This window comes from Crinia signifera, chromosome 7, assembly GCF_055691185.1.
Source record: "Crinia signifera chromosome 7, ASM5569118v1, whole genome shotgun sequence".
Classification (NCBI taxonomy): Eukaryota; Metazoa; Chordata; class Amphibia; order Anura; family Myobatrachidae; genus Crinia; species Crinia signifera.
Window position 1 is genome coordinate 155171945 of NC_139223.1, and position 14916 is coordinate 155186860.

The 14916-nt window shown below is 44.2% G+C and overlaps 1 protein-coding gene across 1 annotated transcript in view; it reads left to right on the forward strand.

The window, feature by feature from the left end:
• Positions 1-14916, forward strand: part of TNFAIP6 (TNF alpha induced protein 6) — a 28726-nt gene that overhangs the window by 8051 nt on the left and 5759 nt on the right. The window contains exons 2-3 of the mRNA XM_083155042.1: positions 5298-5435; positions 13675-13836. Coding sequence (XP_083011168.1) covers positions 5298-5435; positions 13675-13836 — 300 coding nt within the window. The remainder of the gene's footprint in view (positions 1-5297; positions 5436-13674; positions 13837-14916) is intronic.

Sequence of the window (14916 nt, forward strand, 5' to 3'; positions counted from 1 at the left end):
TTACACCTTCCCTGTCACTTTCCTTGTCAGCGTCGGCATTAGGTGGGAAAGAAGGTCAGTCATTGGCTACCTTGCCGTAATAGATTTAATTACGTTATCCCTTCTAATGCGATGCTTAGGCTGAACTGTCCCCCTAGCGGGATCACCGGCACTGGAGGCGTAACTCTTGGAGGCAATGGAGTCATCTGCCGCCAGGCTCCTGCTCTCAAGGGTCTCTCCTCTGCAAGTTTGAATCAGTTAATTGAAAGCTGTCAATATTGCCTCCCCTCCTAGCAGGACCATAGACATCACATTTATAGTAAAGAGATCATAACATACATACACACATGCATACATATATTTATATAAGGTGCTGTGCATGTGGGTGGGGGGGCACCAATTTTTATCTTGCCTCCTGGCAACTGGGATGAACTTACGCCACTGACCGGCACCATTTACATACAGTACATACTGTACATAGTAGTTAAGGCCGAATAAAGACATGCATCCATCAAGTTCAACCTTGGTTAGTATGTATGATCTATTTGATACATCCCTTATTATACGTTGTATATTCTGATTTATTTAAAGACAGATTATGATTGTTGGATGTACCCCTGGATGTTTTCAACCAGTAGATATTTGACCAACCTTATTTTAAATGTATGTATTGTGTCTGCCGACACCATCTCTCCAGGGAAAGAGTTATACAATTTGACTGCCTTCTAAGGGAACAAAATCTTCTTTCCTCTAGTCTAAACTCATGCCCACATGTTCTAGATTCCTTCCTCAAAGCCAAAAGGTTGCCTGACAGTTCCTTATATTGTCCCCTTATATATTTGTGCATATTTAGCAAATCTCCCCTTAAATGTCTCTTTTCTTGCTTAAACAATCCAATTTTTTTTTATAAAGGTACTGATAACTTGAGGGGAATCACTAAAAGTTGGTCATTGTCGCTGTGAAAACTATTATCATTACTGACAATACTGTACTGGTGTCATAACCATATTCATGGGAATGGTCATAGAGTGCTTGGAGTTTGCAGAGTTTCTCCTTGCGATTGTGCCAGCTTACTCAGCGCTGCAGAACATGTATCTGCTATATACATTTTGAATATGAGCAGTTTGTGAAGATCCTGCTGCAGCTAAGCAAAATAACAACAAGCCCTGCTTGTATTTAACATATAACCAGGAGAAAACTGACATAATAGGCTGTGGGGTTCAGCACTAATCTATAACTGATTAACAGTGGCTGTTCCAAGACAAGGTCCATACTTCCAAATGCTCCATCACCACCAATTTATTGATTGTAGGAGGTGCCTCTCCTGGGGGAAAGTAACAAAAACATTAGGAGTGAGAACAGTTTGAGCTCTAATAATTGTTTAATGTTCTAAAATAGTGGACATTTCTCTTTGGCCCAAATTTTTGGCAAATGAATAATTACGTTGTCCAAGACTATGTGATCTTATCTATGAAAAATGTTAAGTGCCGTGTTATACTAGCTTAGGAGTGCTAAAACCCAGAATGGCAACGTTTATCATCATTTCAATTTGTTTTCTGTAGTATTAGTAGAAGATGAAACACTCAGGATTGCCAAGAGCCCCTAGTTTATACTATATGTTACTACTGGCTCGGACATCCCATACGTCATGTCTTACTACATCGCTGTAGCTCATACTTGCCTACTTTTGAAAACTAGTTTCAGGGAGATTATCGCTGGAAGTAGAATTTTGCACAGCATGCCATTGAGGGGGGGTGTCATGCTCTACCCAAAGGGCGTGTCTAGTTCCATATATGGAGAGATTGTGAAAAGAGATTGTGAACGTGGCACCTAGAAGCTTGGATGTGTACTGCTACATCTGAGAGGAATCTTGTACAATGACTTATATCCAAATGTAGATGAGCCCCAAAGCAGTTAGTAAGAGCTACTATACTTGGTAATGTGCTGGGAAATGGGGCTGATGATTCAATGTAAATGCATCTATCGCTCATTCCTTTTTTCCCCAAAAAATGTAACAGGGTAATGTGGGCTAGGTGAAATGAGGGAGATTGCTAGACTAATGAGGGAGAGAGGGAGATTGCTCCTCTTTCAGGAAGTCTCCTGTAGAATGCAGGAGGGTAGGTAACAATGCTGTAGCTTATGTATACACATCATTAAAAAGCCATTCTTATTGTCAATTGTCAGCTCTTTGCTTTACAGTACATTTATATCAACTGTGTATTTATTTGTCTTTTAATTTAAATGATTGTTATATTCAAATAAATAAATGATAAAAAATAAAGTTGAAAAGAGAATAGAGTTACAGTACCTCATCCCCGGTGTCCACGGTGGCCATCTGAATCCTCTTCAGCAGCCTTCCTGGTCCCAAGGATGCATTGTGCAGAGCTTTATCATGTGGCCTTGGGCTATTAGATCCAGACATATTTGTAATTATTTATGGGGTGGGTTTTGGGGTGCAAAGCCCTCTGTGTCGGTGTGGCTGGGCTGTTTCAGGGTGGTACACTGTAACACTTTATTAACTCCTATGTTTTTCCCTATCACATTGTATATTTTTGTGTTATTGTAATCACGCTTCTCACTTATATAGCACTTATGTGCTTCTGATTAACCCTTACTAATTTTCACTTGTGTGCTGCCCTGGAGTGGCCAGCCCGTGCCAGCATGGTGGGGTGGTGCAGGGCAGACCCATTCCTAGTATTAGGAACCCCCAGTGACACAGAGACACCATGTCATGTGGTCTGGAGGCTAATGCTGCCCATACACTTGTGAAATATTGCATGCAATCATTTGATGGCGACCACGTCTGTCCGATAAAACAAATTATTTTATGAATTTTTAAGGGACCATTCGACGCGCTGCGTGGACCCACCACCGAAAGTCTCGTGGATAGATAGTATGTGCTGCACATAATATCTATTGAATTGCGGGAGCGATCGCATGTGATTGCATGCAATCTGCGGGGGGGGGGGGGCAGAGGGAGTGCTTACAGCGGTGTGGGGTTTGGGGAGAGGGGGCCTGAGGGACCACTTGCAGCCTAGAAGAGGGCAGGCAGAGAGCGAGGGAGTAGCGTAGCACTAGAAGTAGCACTAGTTTGTGGCGGGAGTCAGCTGCGTCAGTAGAATTGTTTAAAACACTGGGCAGCCCTCTGATTGGCTGCGTATGTATACATTTATGTATGTAGATATTATATTAATCTTTCTAGTAACTGGAATTGGTCCTTAACAGGACAATTCTATTTTTAAACTCTAAAGGTGCCCATACACTACGGTGGTGTATCACAGCAGTGTATGGGCCATCCGACCCCCCTGAACCACCTGGGACCTTCCTAGTCCGGAAGGATCGCATGCACTGCCAGGAGGGGGACCCAGTTGGAGGTTCAATGTGCACGGGACCACCCATCGGACTAGATTGCTCTGCCTGATCTGTCGGAAATCGGGTTAAATCGGACCAAATCATATTAGTGTGTGGACACCTTAATGTAATATCAATATAATACAGTAGTTGTATATTAATAAACATGTTTATTTTCTGTACATTTGCTACAAACTTGATCCAAACTGAGGTGAAATAGGCCCCATGTTATACCAGCATTGGCTACTGGGTTACTTGCATTTCACCTGTTGCACCATTACTGCACAGACTCCATATCCTACTAACATGTTGTCTCAGCACTGCCCTGTACCGTACCAGCTGTATTTTCCACATTCCACAGTAAACACTTAACACCTTGTGGTGTAGGAGGTGACCTTAATCCACAGTCCCTGAGAGACTGCTGCCAGTGTGCGTTACTCATGCCATGATGTCATCACTATTCCAAGATGTGAATATTGAATGAGACAATATTTCTTCAACATTTTTAACAATAGACAATTTGTCTAAAGCCGGCCATACATCTACAGATCGATAGTCAGATTGGGCTGGTTGGAACAAAACCCTGGTAATGGATCAGAGCAAATGACAGTTGACCATTTGCTTTGAAATGCTGGAAAACTGCCCAAAACTGTCACTCAGATATTACCAGGTTTTTGTTCCATCCAGGAAAATACAGAAAAAACTGTGTGGTTGTCAGAACTGATTGCTCAATGAGAGCAGCTGCAGGAGGGATTAGTCAGATCCGACACTCAAAAAGAAAGAAAAGCAACGCTCAATTAATGATTTCAACAAGTATAACAGTTAAAAACATATTTAATTTAAAATAAACAAAAACAATATGTGTATATATGGGATAAAACCAATGTAACACTAGGACCTGAGTCAATAATGAATGGTGTAACCTGCTCTGGTCAGTTAAATTCCCAAATCAGAGTCCAATTGTGAACCAAGAAGACCGCTGGAGTCCAAGATAATATTTGGAGTCCAAGATATTAAGCCAAGATGACCGCTGGAGGTGTCCCGGTTCAATGATGGACTTGTAGATGTGGGGCGATCCTCTCTAAAGTGCGCTTGTGCTTGAGAGTGGTAGAGTGCCCCAAGTGGGGGGGGGGGGGGGGGTAGTAGCAGTAAAGTACAGATAAATAAGCTGGTAAAGTGCAAGGTGCCAGATGTATCACCAACACGTTTCGTTTACCACTCTCAAGCCCAAGCACACTTTAGAGAGGATCCCCCCACATCTACAAGTCCATCATTGGGACACCTCCAGCAGTCATCTTGGCTTAATATTGGACTCCAGCGGTCTTTTGTTCCAACCAGCCCAATCTGACAATCGATCAGTAGATGTATGGCCACCGTAACGTTAAAAATTTAGAAAAAATATTGTATATTTATTAGGTTTTATATGAAAAGATTTTTTTTAAACATACGTGGAATCCTCAGATGCCCTGAGTGGTGAAACATTAGGTAGGGAAGACTGGAGGCAGGCTGACAAATTAACAGCGAGCATTGTAGGAGATAGGTCTAACCACATTGGAAGAACCTCGGAAATAGCCCAAACCATGAAATATATGAAAGCCTTTGTGTTTTTGTAAACCAGAAAAAAATGCTTTTAACAAAAGGATCTTTGGAGCTTTTTCTCAGGTTTTTAAATTAAAACTACGGAACATTCCCTTATGTATTACATTGTACAGGAAACAACAAATTACTAGGTATACATCGAAACAATGTTGCTGGGGTAACACACTGAATGCAAAATCTGGAACATATTTACTAGAATATGACTTTGTTCTAATTCTGGGCCACCGTCCAATAATCTCAATGAAACCGTTCTTGGGTTTCTTTCTGAAAGATTTGTACTACAGTATATGCTATGCTGGAGGTAGATTAATGTCTTGGATTGGATACTGCCCAACAATATCCTAATTGTTACTTGTAATGTTCTTCAGAACAAGCAGCTGGAGTTTATCATCGAGAATCACGGAGTGGAAAATACCAGCTTACCTACAGAGAGGCGAGAGCGGTCTGCGAATATGAGGGCGGACATCTGGCCACTTATGATCAACTTGAGGAAGCGAGGAAAATCGGTATAAGTCATTGTGCTTTGGTATATACAGAAATGTATAATACATGATTTTGTAAGTTACGGAGAATGTCAGTCTCCTAAGTAGTAAAGGCTGGTAATACAGCAGCGGGTAGTGCAGATGTGGGACAGTAGATCGCACCATTTGAAGTGTAACATGAATTTGACTAGCAAAAAACACCCAACTGACCAGCATAGAGTCCAATGTCAAGATCGACATAGTGAATATTGAGCTTTTGATGTTCACCTATTGACTAGACACTGTATATCTATCCATCCACAACCAACTGTATGCCCTTTTCATGATAAAGCCAGGTAGCTGAGTTTGATAGTGGCGCACTAGTCACGTACCACTGTTCCTGGGTAATTCTAACTTCTTTCCTGGAAGGGGGAAAACACAAAAACACTGTTTAGGTAAAGCTGCCCATACACATTGCCCATACGTCAGGGTAAAATAATGGTCAATTCAGTCTTTTCAGACAAAACTTAGAAGAAAATAGGTAACTTATGTATTAGTTGGGCGGCCACTAAGCTATTTGCTTAGTGGGCTATTCTGCGTAAGGAAATCGCATTGCATCGCATGTCCAGTTTTAGTGTCACACGATGCATGCAATGAGATGCGATATTACTAAATAATTTATTCACTGCTATTTTTCACGGTCTTATCGCATTGCATCGTACCTCACGCACTGTATGACACTAAAACTGGAAATGTGATGGGATGCGATATTACTAATGTATTCACAGCTATTTTTGGCTGGCTTATCGCATCGCATTGCATTGTATCTCACGATGCAATGCGATGCAATCTTTTGTAAGGGGTGATGGCATTAACTGTAGTGCCAATTGTAGGTACCCCCCACTATCCACACCACCCCATAGCTATGCAAGCGCAGCGTTGCCCCACTATCCATGCCACCCCGCAGCATGGCGAGCGCCTAGCGGAACGCTTTTCATACCCCCACTATCCACGTCGGCGAGGAGTCGATTTTATATAGTGTGGTGAGCACAGCGAGCCACCGAGACAGAAGCGTGGCAAGCGGATGCGGAAAACATGTAAAGTAATCCGCGTCCCCTTGCGAGGCTTGGTGGCTCGCCACACTATATAAAATCAACTCCACGCCGATGTGGATAGTGGGGGTATGAAAACATCAAGAGGACGCGTTCCGCCGCCGTTCGCCACGCTTCGGGGTGGCGTGGATAGTGGGGTGGTTTTAGGAACACATTCACAGCAGTCATACAACACATCTGAGACAGTAATGTGGACACATGTTAACGTCAAACTGTAGATTTAGTGAGAAATTATTAAGATAATGAGTAATGAATAAATAACAATGGCAAAGATAATGATGACGTATAGCAATAATCACAAGCACATAAAAAACATTAAAGATAATAATAACAAGAATATAAGCACAGATAATGAAAAAAAGACAGGCACTAAGTGGGCACTGCAGTATCCTTTGGCAGGAGGCTCAGTGTATACAAAATGCGTTCGAAAGGATTGTCTGCAGCCACACTTCTCCTCCACATGAACTTTTTTGTTCCTCCACTTGGTGGCCCTCCACATCCTTTCGATATTCTGGGTGTGTACCCCAGATTCAGGGTCCACAAAATTGTATTTGTGGTTTACCCTGCAGTGTTCATAGCCGGCCTCTTCTAATTCCTCAGTCTTATAGGCCCTCCAGCAGTCACTGAGAATAATCGATCCGGGAGCAACATGCGCTGTAATGGCAGCCATAAGTGTGGTGGCGTCTCTCCCGTCAGAAGCAGAAGCATCTGACGGGAGCGGAGCATCTCTCGCCGAGCGGAGCGGATGCACGCCCATGCAGTATCGGTACACACCCCCGTGTACGCCCCAGGATACGCCCAGTTTCACCCTGTTTCTATCCTCGCCCATCAAAACGCCCACATTACGCCCACTTTGTCTGTCCGTGATCGGGGATGACTTTAAAATCTCTGGGTCTTATCCGAGAGCGGTGTGCTTTTGCTGCACATGCGTACTGGGTACTGTCAGGTTCAGTTTTTGTGGGCAGATATACATAGGTACATGTACACATGTGTAATGTTATTTATATGTTACGTTATTTAAAGTCAAGGGTAAGGAATAAATGTTGTGTGCATGTGTAGGTTTTAGCCTTAAATAACACATATTGTAAATGCATGACTATTAGTTGTTGGTGGAGTGAAACATCACACATATCATTAAGTTAGTGAGACATGTAAATAAATAGGGCAATAATAATTAGAACAACATTATTAACAGCATGCAGACAAACACCAAAATAAATAAAAAAATTACACCATTGGGGGACACATAGATTGGCCCTTATTCTGGTTGGTGCGGCCAGAGCCGCACACGGGGCTCCAGCCGCACAAACCAATCCCCGCCCACCCTACGGATCGCCACGGCCGTCCGTACACGGACGGCTGGCGATCCGCATAAAAATGGTGGAGGCTACGCCTCCACCATGGTGGGAGCTGCCCCCTGCATTCGATGGTCGTCGACCATTGAAGGCAGGTCCGCACGCCGCGGCAGCTCCCGCAAGCTAAGACCACACGGACAATCGTCCGTGTGGTAGCTTGTATGGGGGCTGAAAGCTGACATCCGGCGACGTCAGCTTTCCGCCCCCATGAGTGGCGTCATGCCCTCATTACCATGCATACGCCCCGCGTTTGCATGGGAACGCCCATGAAACGCGGGGCGTACACATAGGGAAATGAGGGCATGAAGCCCCTCACGCCCCTATACGCCCCCTTTGCGGCGGACGAAATACGTCTGCGGCGAAGGGGGCTGCACATGCGCAGATTGACCTCTGCGCATGTGCAGTGTTAAAACATCGGCGGTACGGCCGCACGCGGGCCGTACCGCACGAAGTAGAATAAGGGCGGAAGTGAGGAAAGTGGAACATTAGGAAAACAAGAAATAAACATGTAATGAGGGTTAAATTGTAGTTTAATTAAAGGAGATAAATTAGTTAATATAAAGCAATAAAAACATCAAACACTTAAGATAATTGGCTCATTGTTTCAGGATCACTTCGTAGTGTGTAATTGCTGTACCGTATATTTATGCAGCAGAGACTGTCTGCTCGGACGTACACTTACCTTTACGCTTGGAGAAACACGCTCCGCCTCTGAGCGAAAAGGATGAGATCCGTCCGAGCACGGTAGCGTATTTGCATGCGCACGCCACTCCCCTTTGCTTGTTTGACCGACCATGTGCGGATGTTTTGTGGGCATACTCATGCTCCCTGAGCGAGGCGTACGGACGGGTCCGTCCACACACGCGTCCGTCCGATTCAACCAGAATAAGGGCCACTGTCAGACACTAAAAATTATTATAGGACCCCCAGGAAGGTACCACAGAATGGTCAGCAGAGCAGACAGCACGTGCACAGTGGCATTGCAGAGGCACAAAACAAATGAAGAGACCGCTAATGCGACAGGTTGGCAGTGGGTAAAGGGGGATGGAAGAGGGAGGCAGTGGGTATTTACTTGATTCTTTTTCCACTGCTCCCCTCCCCTCAACAGACACACACAATAACGTCTGTGCTCACCGCTCCCCTCCTTCCCCCTGATACTCCCCATGCAGCTGCTTTCTGGAACCGGACATTCTGGTGTTCACAGATGACTCCCTGCCCCATGCTGCATTCACTTACAAGAGGTTCTTCACAGATTTCGAGTCCTGCTTATGGAGAGCTGGCTCCTTTGAGTCTGACTGTGGGCTGCCTGTCTTATCTGTAAATTTCCTCCAACTCAGAAGTCCCCGGACCTGGGTTCTGCCCTCACTGACACTGTGGGCCCACTGCGGATATCTGAATATAGATGTGGAATCTAGGAGTGCAGCCTGCTTGTGGCAGCGGCGGAAGCAGAGGCTGCTGGGTGAGGCAGGAGAGGCAGAGCACTGGAGTGGGGGTGGAGCTGCTTGATGACTCCTCAGATCTCCAGTGATCCAAGGAGTCTGAAGTAACAGATTTTTCAGGATCTTCTTGCTTCAATGAGAGGTCAGAGGAGTCATTATACTGATAGTCAGTAGTCGCAACCCCACACTGACATGGTGGGGACCCACTTTGGGGTTCATTACCCACAGTTTGAGAACCGTTGTTCTAGACAATGTATTATTGGACACTGCTGTCCCCATATACAGTAGTAGTCTTTGTTACAATACAAACTATTTTGGATCAATGCCGTATGAAAACTCTTCTGAAGGACAAACCCTTACTATTTCCCTGTTAAGATTTTAAAACTTCCCCTAAAATCCCAACGGTAATACTCTCTTAAACATCTGCAATTCCTTGAATTTTGGCAGCGGAAAATAATGGTATTGTGTAAGTACAGAAGTAATACTTGTATAAGTCTCGCTGATATGAGATCATTTCCCTTGAAAAGCCAGACGAGCAAAAGTCTTCCGGTGATTTCTAATAATTCTTCTTAGGTTTTCTCCACGAAAAGTTGATAAATCAGCAATGGGTGAAAAGTTAAACCAAGCCTACTGCTGCTTAAACCTTTGAGTGCCAAGGGAATTTGTCAATGTAGGAGTGAAAATTGCCAAGCAAACCTTTTTATTAAACCCTTTGAGTGCCAATGTTGCTCCGAGAGATCCTCAAAATATCCATTAAAAATGCCAGTGTCGCTCACAGTGACTGTTCTTTTTTGGGGTGCAATACTTAACTAAACTTCAGTTAATTGACTTGGCTGTAATTGTATTTATTGACATTAAAAAAACAGTCGCTGTGAGCGATGCTGCCATTTTTAGCGAATATTTTGAGGATCGCTCACAGCACATTTGGCACTCAAAGGGTTAACACACACACACACACACACAGATATATTTCTCCTAGCGGTCAATTCAGCCTTATATGTAGAATACTGTATATACTGTATACAGTGGCATAAAATCATTCCAGTTGCCCAGAGGCAAGATATATATTGCCCCCCCCCCCACACACACACACACACGCAACCCTATATAACCTTATTTAAAATATATATTTCTGTTGAGATAGACAGAGAACACATATAGATTTCAGAACTCAGCCACAGAAGCGATATCATTGGCTTTTAAATAACTGATTTAAACTTCCAGGGGGAGGAGGGGTGCCCCCTTGGGAGCAGGAGCCCGGTGGCAGATGACTCCATTGCCTCCCAGAGTTCTGCCTCTAACTGTATACCAATCTTTTTGCATTTCTGAATGATGATATGCACATAGAATATGTTCCAATGAAACCAATTTACCCCTATAACAACTATGGACCAAATCATTTCAATGCAATCACTTTAGGAAATGTGAATGAGTTTTGCAATAAACAGGAAGATTCCTGTGTCTGTATCATTGTACTAGTGACATCATTGGTGCAGCCTTTAAGTTTCAGCATTGTGACAGCTACTGTACATGAAAGAAGGTATTTGTTATAAGACAAAACCAAGTTGATTCAAATAGAGAAAATCATTTAATTTTAAAATATTTCATTAATTTGAAAACTGGAACCAATTCAGCTATAGCTAAGATCTAATGCGAAAATAGGACCTGCAAGTAACAAACTGATGTTATATCCTTGGCAAGAAAAAATAATATTTATTTGTTCACCAGTGTACTCAATAGTATGGCCTTGGTACAGATACTCCACATAGTCCCTATACTGTACTAGTCTAATCATTTGTGGCAATGGTACACCGAGGCATCTATGGTGTCATTTGCCGTTCACTTTTCTACCTTCAGTGGTCCAAAGAAACGGTAATCAAATTGCCATCTGTGGAGGACGTGCTTGGCCGGCTGGATCGCTGCTCATTTTGAACATCTGTCCTGCCATTACCAATGAATGAAACCCAAACCTGCTTCTGTAATATTACGTTATGACTGCACACCGCGACAAGTTGGTGATGCATTCCAGCTGTTGACCGTGTTTGACTATGTTTCAGCTGGCCCTGCTATCTTACAATGAAGGAGGGACAGTATAACTGATGTAAGCAGGGACGTAACTAGAACTCTTTGGGCCCAATAGCAAAATCTTGAAAGGGGCCCCCCCTACAGGGGCAGTGGGGTCGGCGGGCATCAGCAATGACTGCGCATGCGCGGACCCCCCAGCACCTGGCTGAGCGCATCGCAGGTGCCTTTGACCCTATCCCTGCATGTGGATTATATACCCCCACGATAGGATTGCAAATTACAATGCGATCCTGGGCAGTAATATTCCACCAAGATCACATTGTATATACAAGCCTTAATAAATGGGCCCCTTAAAGAGGAGAAAGAAAACAGGAAACAGAAGGGGCTGGGGAAATACGGGGTGCAAGACAGAGACGAGAGAGAATAGAGATGTGTCTGGGGGGGGGGGTTGCTTCAGTTTGAAACTGTTGAGAAAATAATCAGTTTATGCCCTCCTAATCCACTCCTCCCGCCCATTACTGTTGAACTGTAACACCCCCCCCCCCCCGTTCCTTCAGTATAAACTGCGCTCACGCCCTGCACCGGGTCTCCACAAAAGCACTGGGACCTCAGTGGCAGATCTCATCAGCAGCGACGGGTCTAGACATCACCGATGGTCTGCACATCAGCGCGGGTCCCCTCAGCAGCACAGGTCTCTGGCTCATCGGCGCTGCCAGACCCGGGTCTCTGTGTTGCCAGCCCAAGCAGCACAGCTGTTCCATTTAAACGCCGGGGCTGGTCACCGCCAGCATCAGTGAGGGGTAGGATAAGGGGAGAGCAGAGGCTGGATTGGCCAGGCTACCTCCCCAATCATTGGCCGCCAAACTATAGCCGTTGGTGGAGGGGGGGAAGAGAGGAGGCACAAGGCGACGGGGGGCAGGGAAAGAAAGGAGGGATGGTACGGCAGCGCTACTGAGGCACTTTTAAATAAAAAAATCCAAAGGGTGTAGGGGATGCCTGCTTAGCCCTCGGGTCCCCCAAAGGCCCCGGCCCCATAGCAGTTGCACCCCCTGCACCCTCCATAGTTACGCCACTGGATGTAAGGCTATGGCCATGAGGGGAGGCGACCTGCTCTGGCCTGGCAGGAAACTAGAATGAGAATATTGCATGCATTTTGTTATCTCAATTGAACTACTATTTTATGCCATTCATTATCTTCATTGATCACTAAATCAGTTAAAAGCCCATCAAAAAGATGACTTCTGCAATGTACTTTCACTTTAAGCTGTTACAGTTTTTACTTTCACTTTGAGCTGTGACAGTTTTAGCCCACAAGCTCTCCTCCCGAAGTCCCTATCTGCTCCTACCCCCAAGCTCTCTCTTCACAACTCCCTCTCTAAATATCCAGCAAGTTTAAAACAGATCATTGTCACTGCAAAAATTGCTTTCACTTTCTGTTATGTCATTTTATTAGCACACAAAGAAGTATTTTGGCCCGCCGAGTAGTCATTGGCGGTATTTTACCTCATAGAAATGTAGTTTGTAGTTTGACTTTTATATGAATATATAGATTAGATGTACTGTATCATTATAACTTTGTGATGTGTATTCTCTGTGCACAAAAATTCACCGAAATCCAATGCTAGCGACTGGCTCATCATGGTTTTATATGTTTTTGATTACACAGCCCAAATACTGGATTCAGTATTGAATCCCGGCGGTCGGGATCCCGGCGTTCAGAATCCCGACGCTGTAATCCCAACAGCCGAAATGCCGACAAGGGGGGGACGTGGATCGCCCCCCCCCCCCCCCCCCCTTGCGGGCTCGGCACACTAATTTATTTTCCCTCCAGGGGTGTCGTGGACACCCCAGGAGGGAGAATGTGTCGGCATTTCGGAGGTCGGGATTCCGGCGTCGGGATTCTGAACGCCGGGATCCCGACCGCCGGGATTTTAACTGCATCCCCAAATACTAGTGACTTTAACAAATTAATCTCCATAAAACACATTACTCTACCCTAGCCATACAAAAGGACCACAAAATACATGTTTTATATGTACTGCTCCTTTGTTAAAGCAAATCAGCAAGTTAAATTGACTGAGGATTACAGTCATGCTAAATGTCTGATCTTTAATGTCTTGTGCAGCTGCTGAGCAAAGTACACACTATTAAAGGTAATTATGCCTTGCGGTTAACATTAACAGAAGAAACAGACAGGAAAAGAAGGAAAATTAATGGAAAATAGAAGTAATGGATTTAGTATTACAGGGGAACGCGGAATGATAAAGATTGTGCGATTCGTTTTTACAACCGTTTGACAACACCCACAGGTTGTGTATATTTTAATAACTTTTTATTTTGTTATGGTCCCCAGGGTTCCATGTATGTGCTGCAGGATGGCTGCAGAAAGGAAGAGTTGGGTATCCCATAGTAAAACCAACATTCAACTGTGGATTTGGAAAAAAAGGCATAATTGATTATGGCTACCGGTTAAACAAGAGTGAAAGATGGGACGCTTACTGCTACAATCCTCATGGTACTGGACAAATAAAGTGTCATTTATGCTGTGTTTTTAATATTACAATAAGGCAATGTAAAAAATGCAAGTCAAGTTAAGATTTTGTCGTATTACAATTGGAAATGTGAGATATATTTTTTTTACAACTCCAAACTCACCTGAATCCAAGTCGAACCGAGCCCCAAATTGGAACTTGCCTCGTGTCGCAACTCAGATTTAAGATGAAGGGTTTTTGGATTGCTTGTAAGGATAATTTTACACCAAAGAGTGTAGTCAAAATTATTAGACAATGCCTGGAAATGAATGTTATTGATGTTAATAATACTGTAGTAACAAGGTTGGGTCCAGATTACATGATTTTAGCTTTTTTTTTTATCAATTAAAAAAAAAAAACCTCCAAAATCGAATTTAAAATCAGAACCAAAACACAGAGGGTGATTTTGTCAAAACCAAAACCAAAACACAAGGGTCCGCGCACATCTCTAATTATGATATGATATTCGGTCATGGTGTCCCCCTGCGACTGTAACAGGTGTAAATCTAATCCTGTCTGTCTGCTTGCAATGCCAAGAAATCTGCGCCTCGCATTGCAGTTCTTGGCATGGCCACTCCCAAAAACGGGGGTGAAAAGCCCCCATTTTCTTAAATCCCAGCTGACCTGTTCCTCCCTGTGAATGCCTCTGCCTGCCAATCAAGCAGAGGCAATCACATATTTACTAGGCGATTACTATGATATTGCAGGACTTGCCATCGGAAACTGCCCAGCTAAATCAGAGCCAATGTCACAAAAAGTATCCGCCAACAGCCGTAGAAACATGTAAGTGGTGTAGCAATAGTCCTCGTGGACCCTGCGATAGCCTGGAGACACGGAGTGGTTTGTGGGCACTGGGGGTACAGTGATGACAACTGTCCTTGGCTGCTGTCAGTGCAGTGGAGAGATACCACTAGCCTGATCGCGGATAGGTATTAAGGATGGACGGTGGACATTTTGGGAGGATCATTTTTAATAGTATTAAGAGACAGGGGCAATGTGTGTTTGCAGGGGATGCAGATGGATTGTGCGGGAGGGGAGTTGGCATGGATTCTCCAATCATTCTC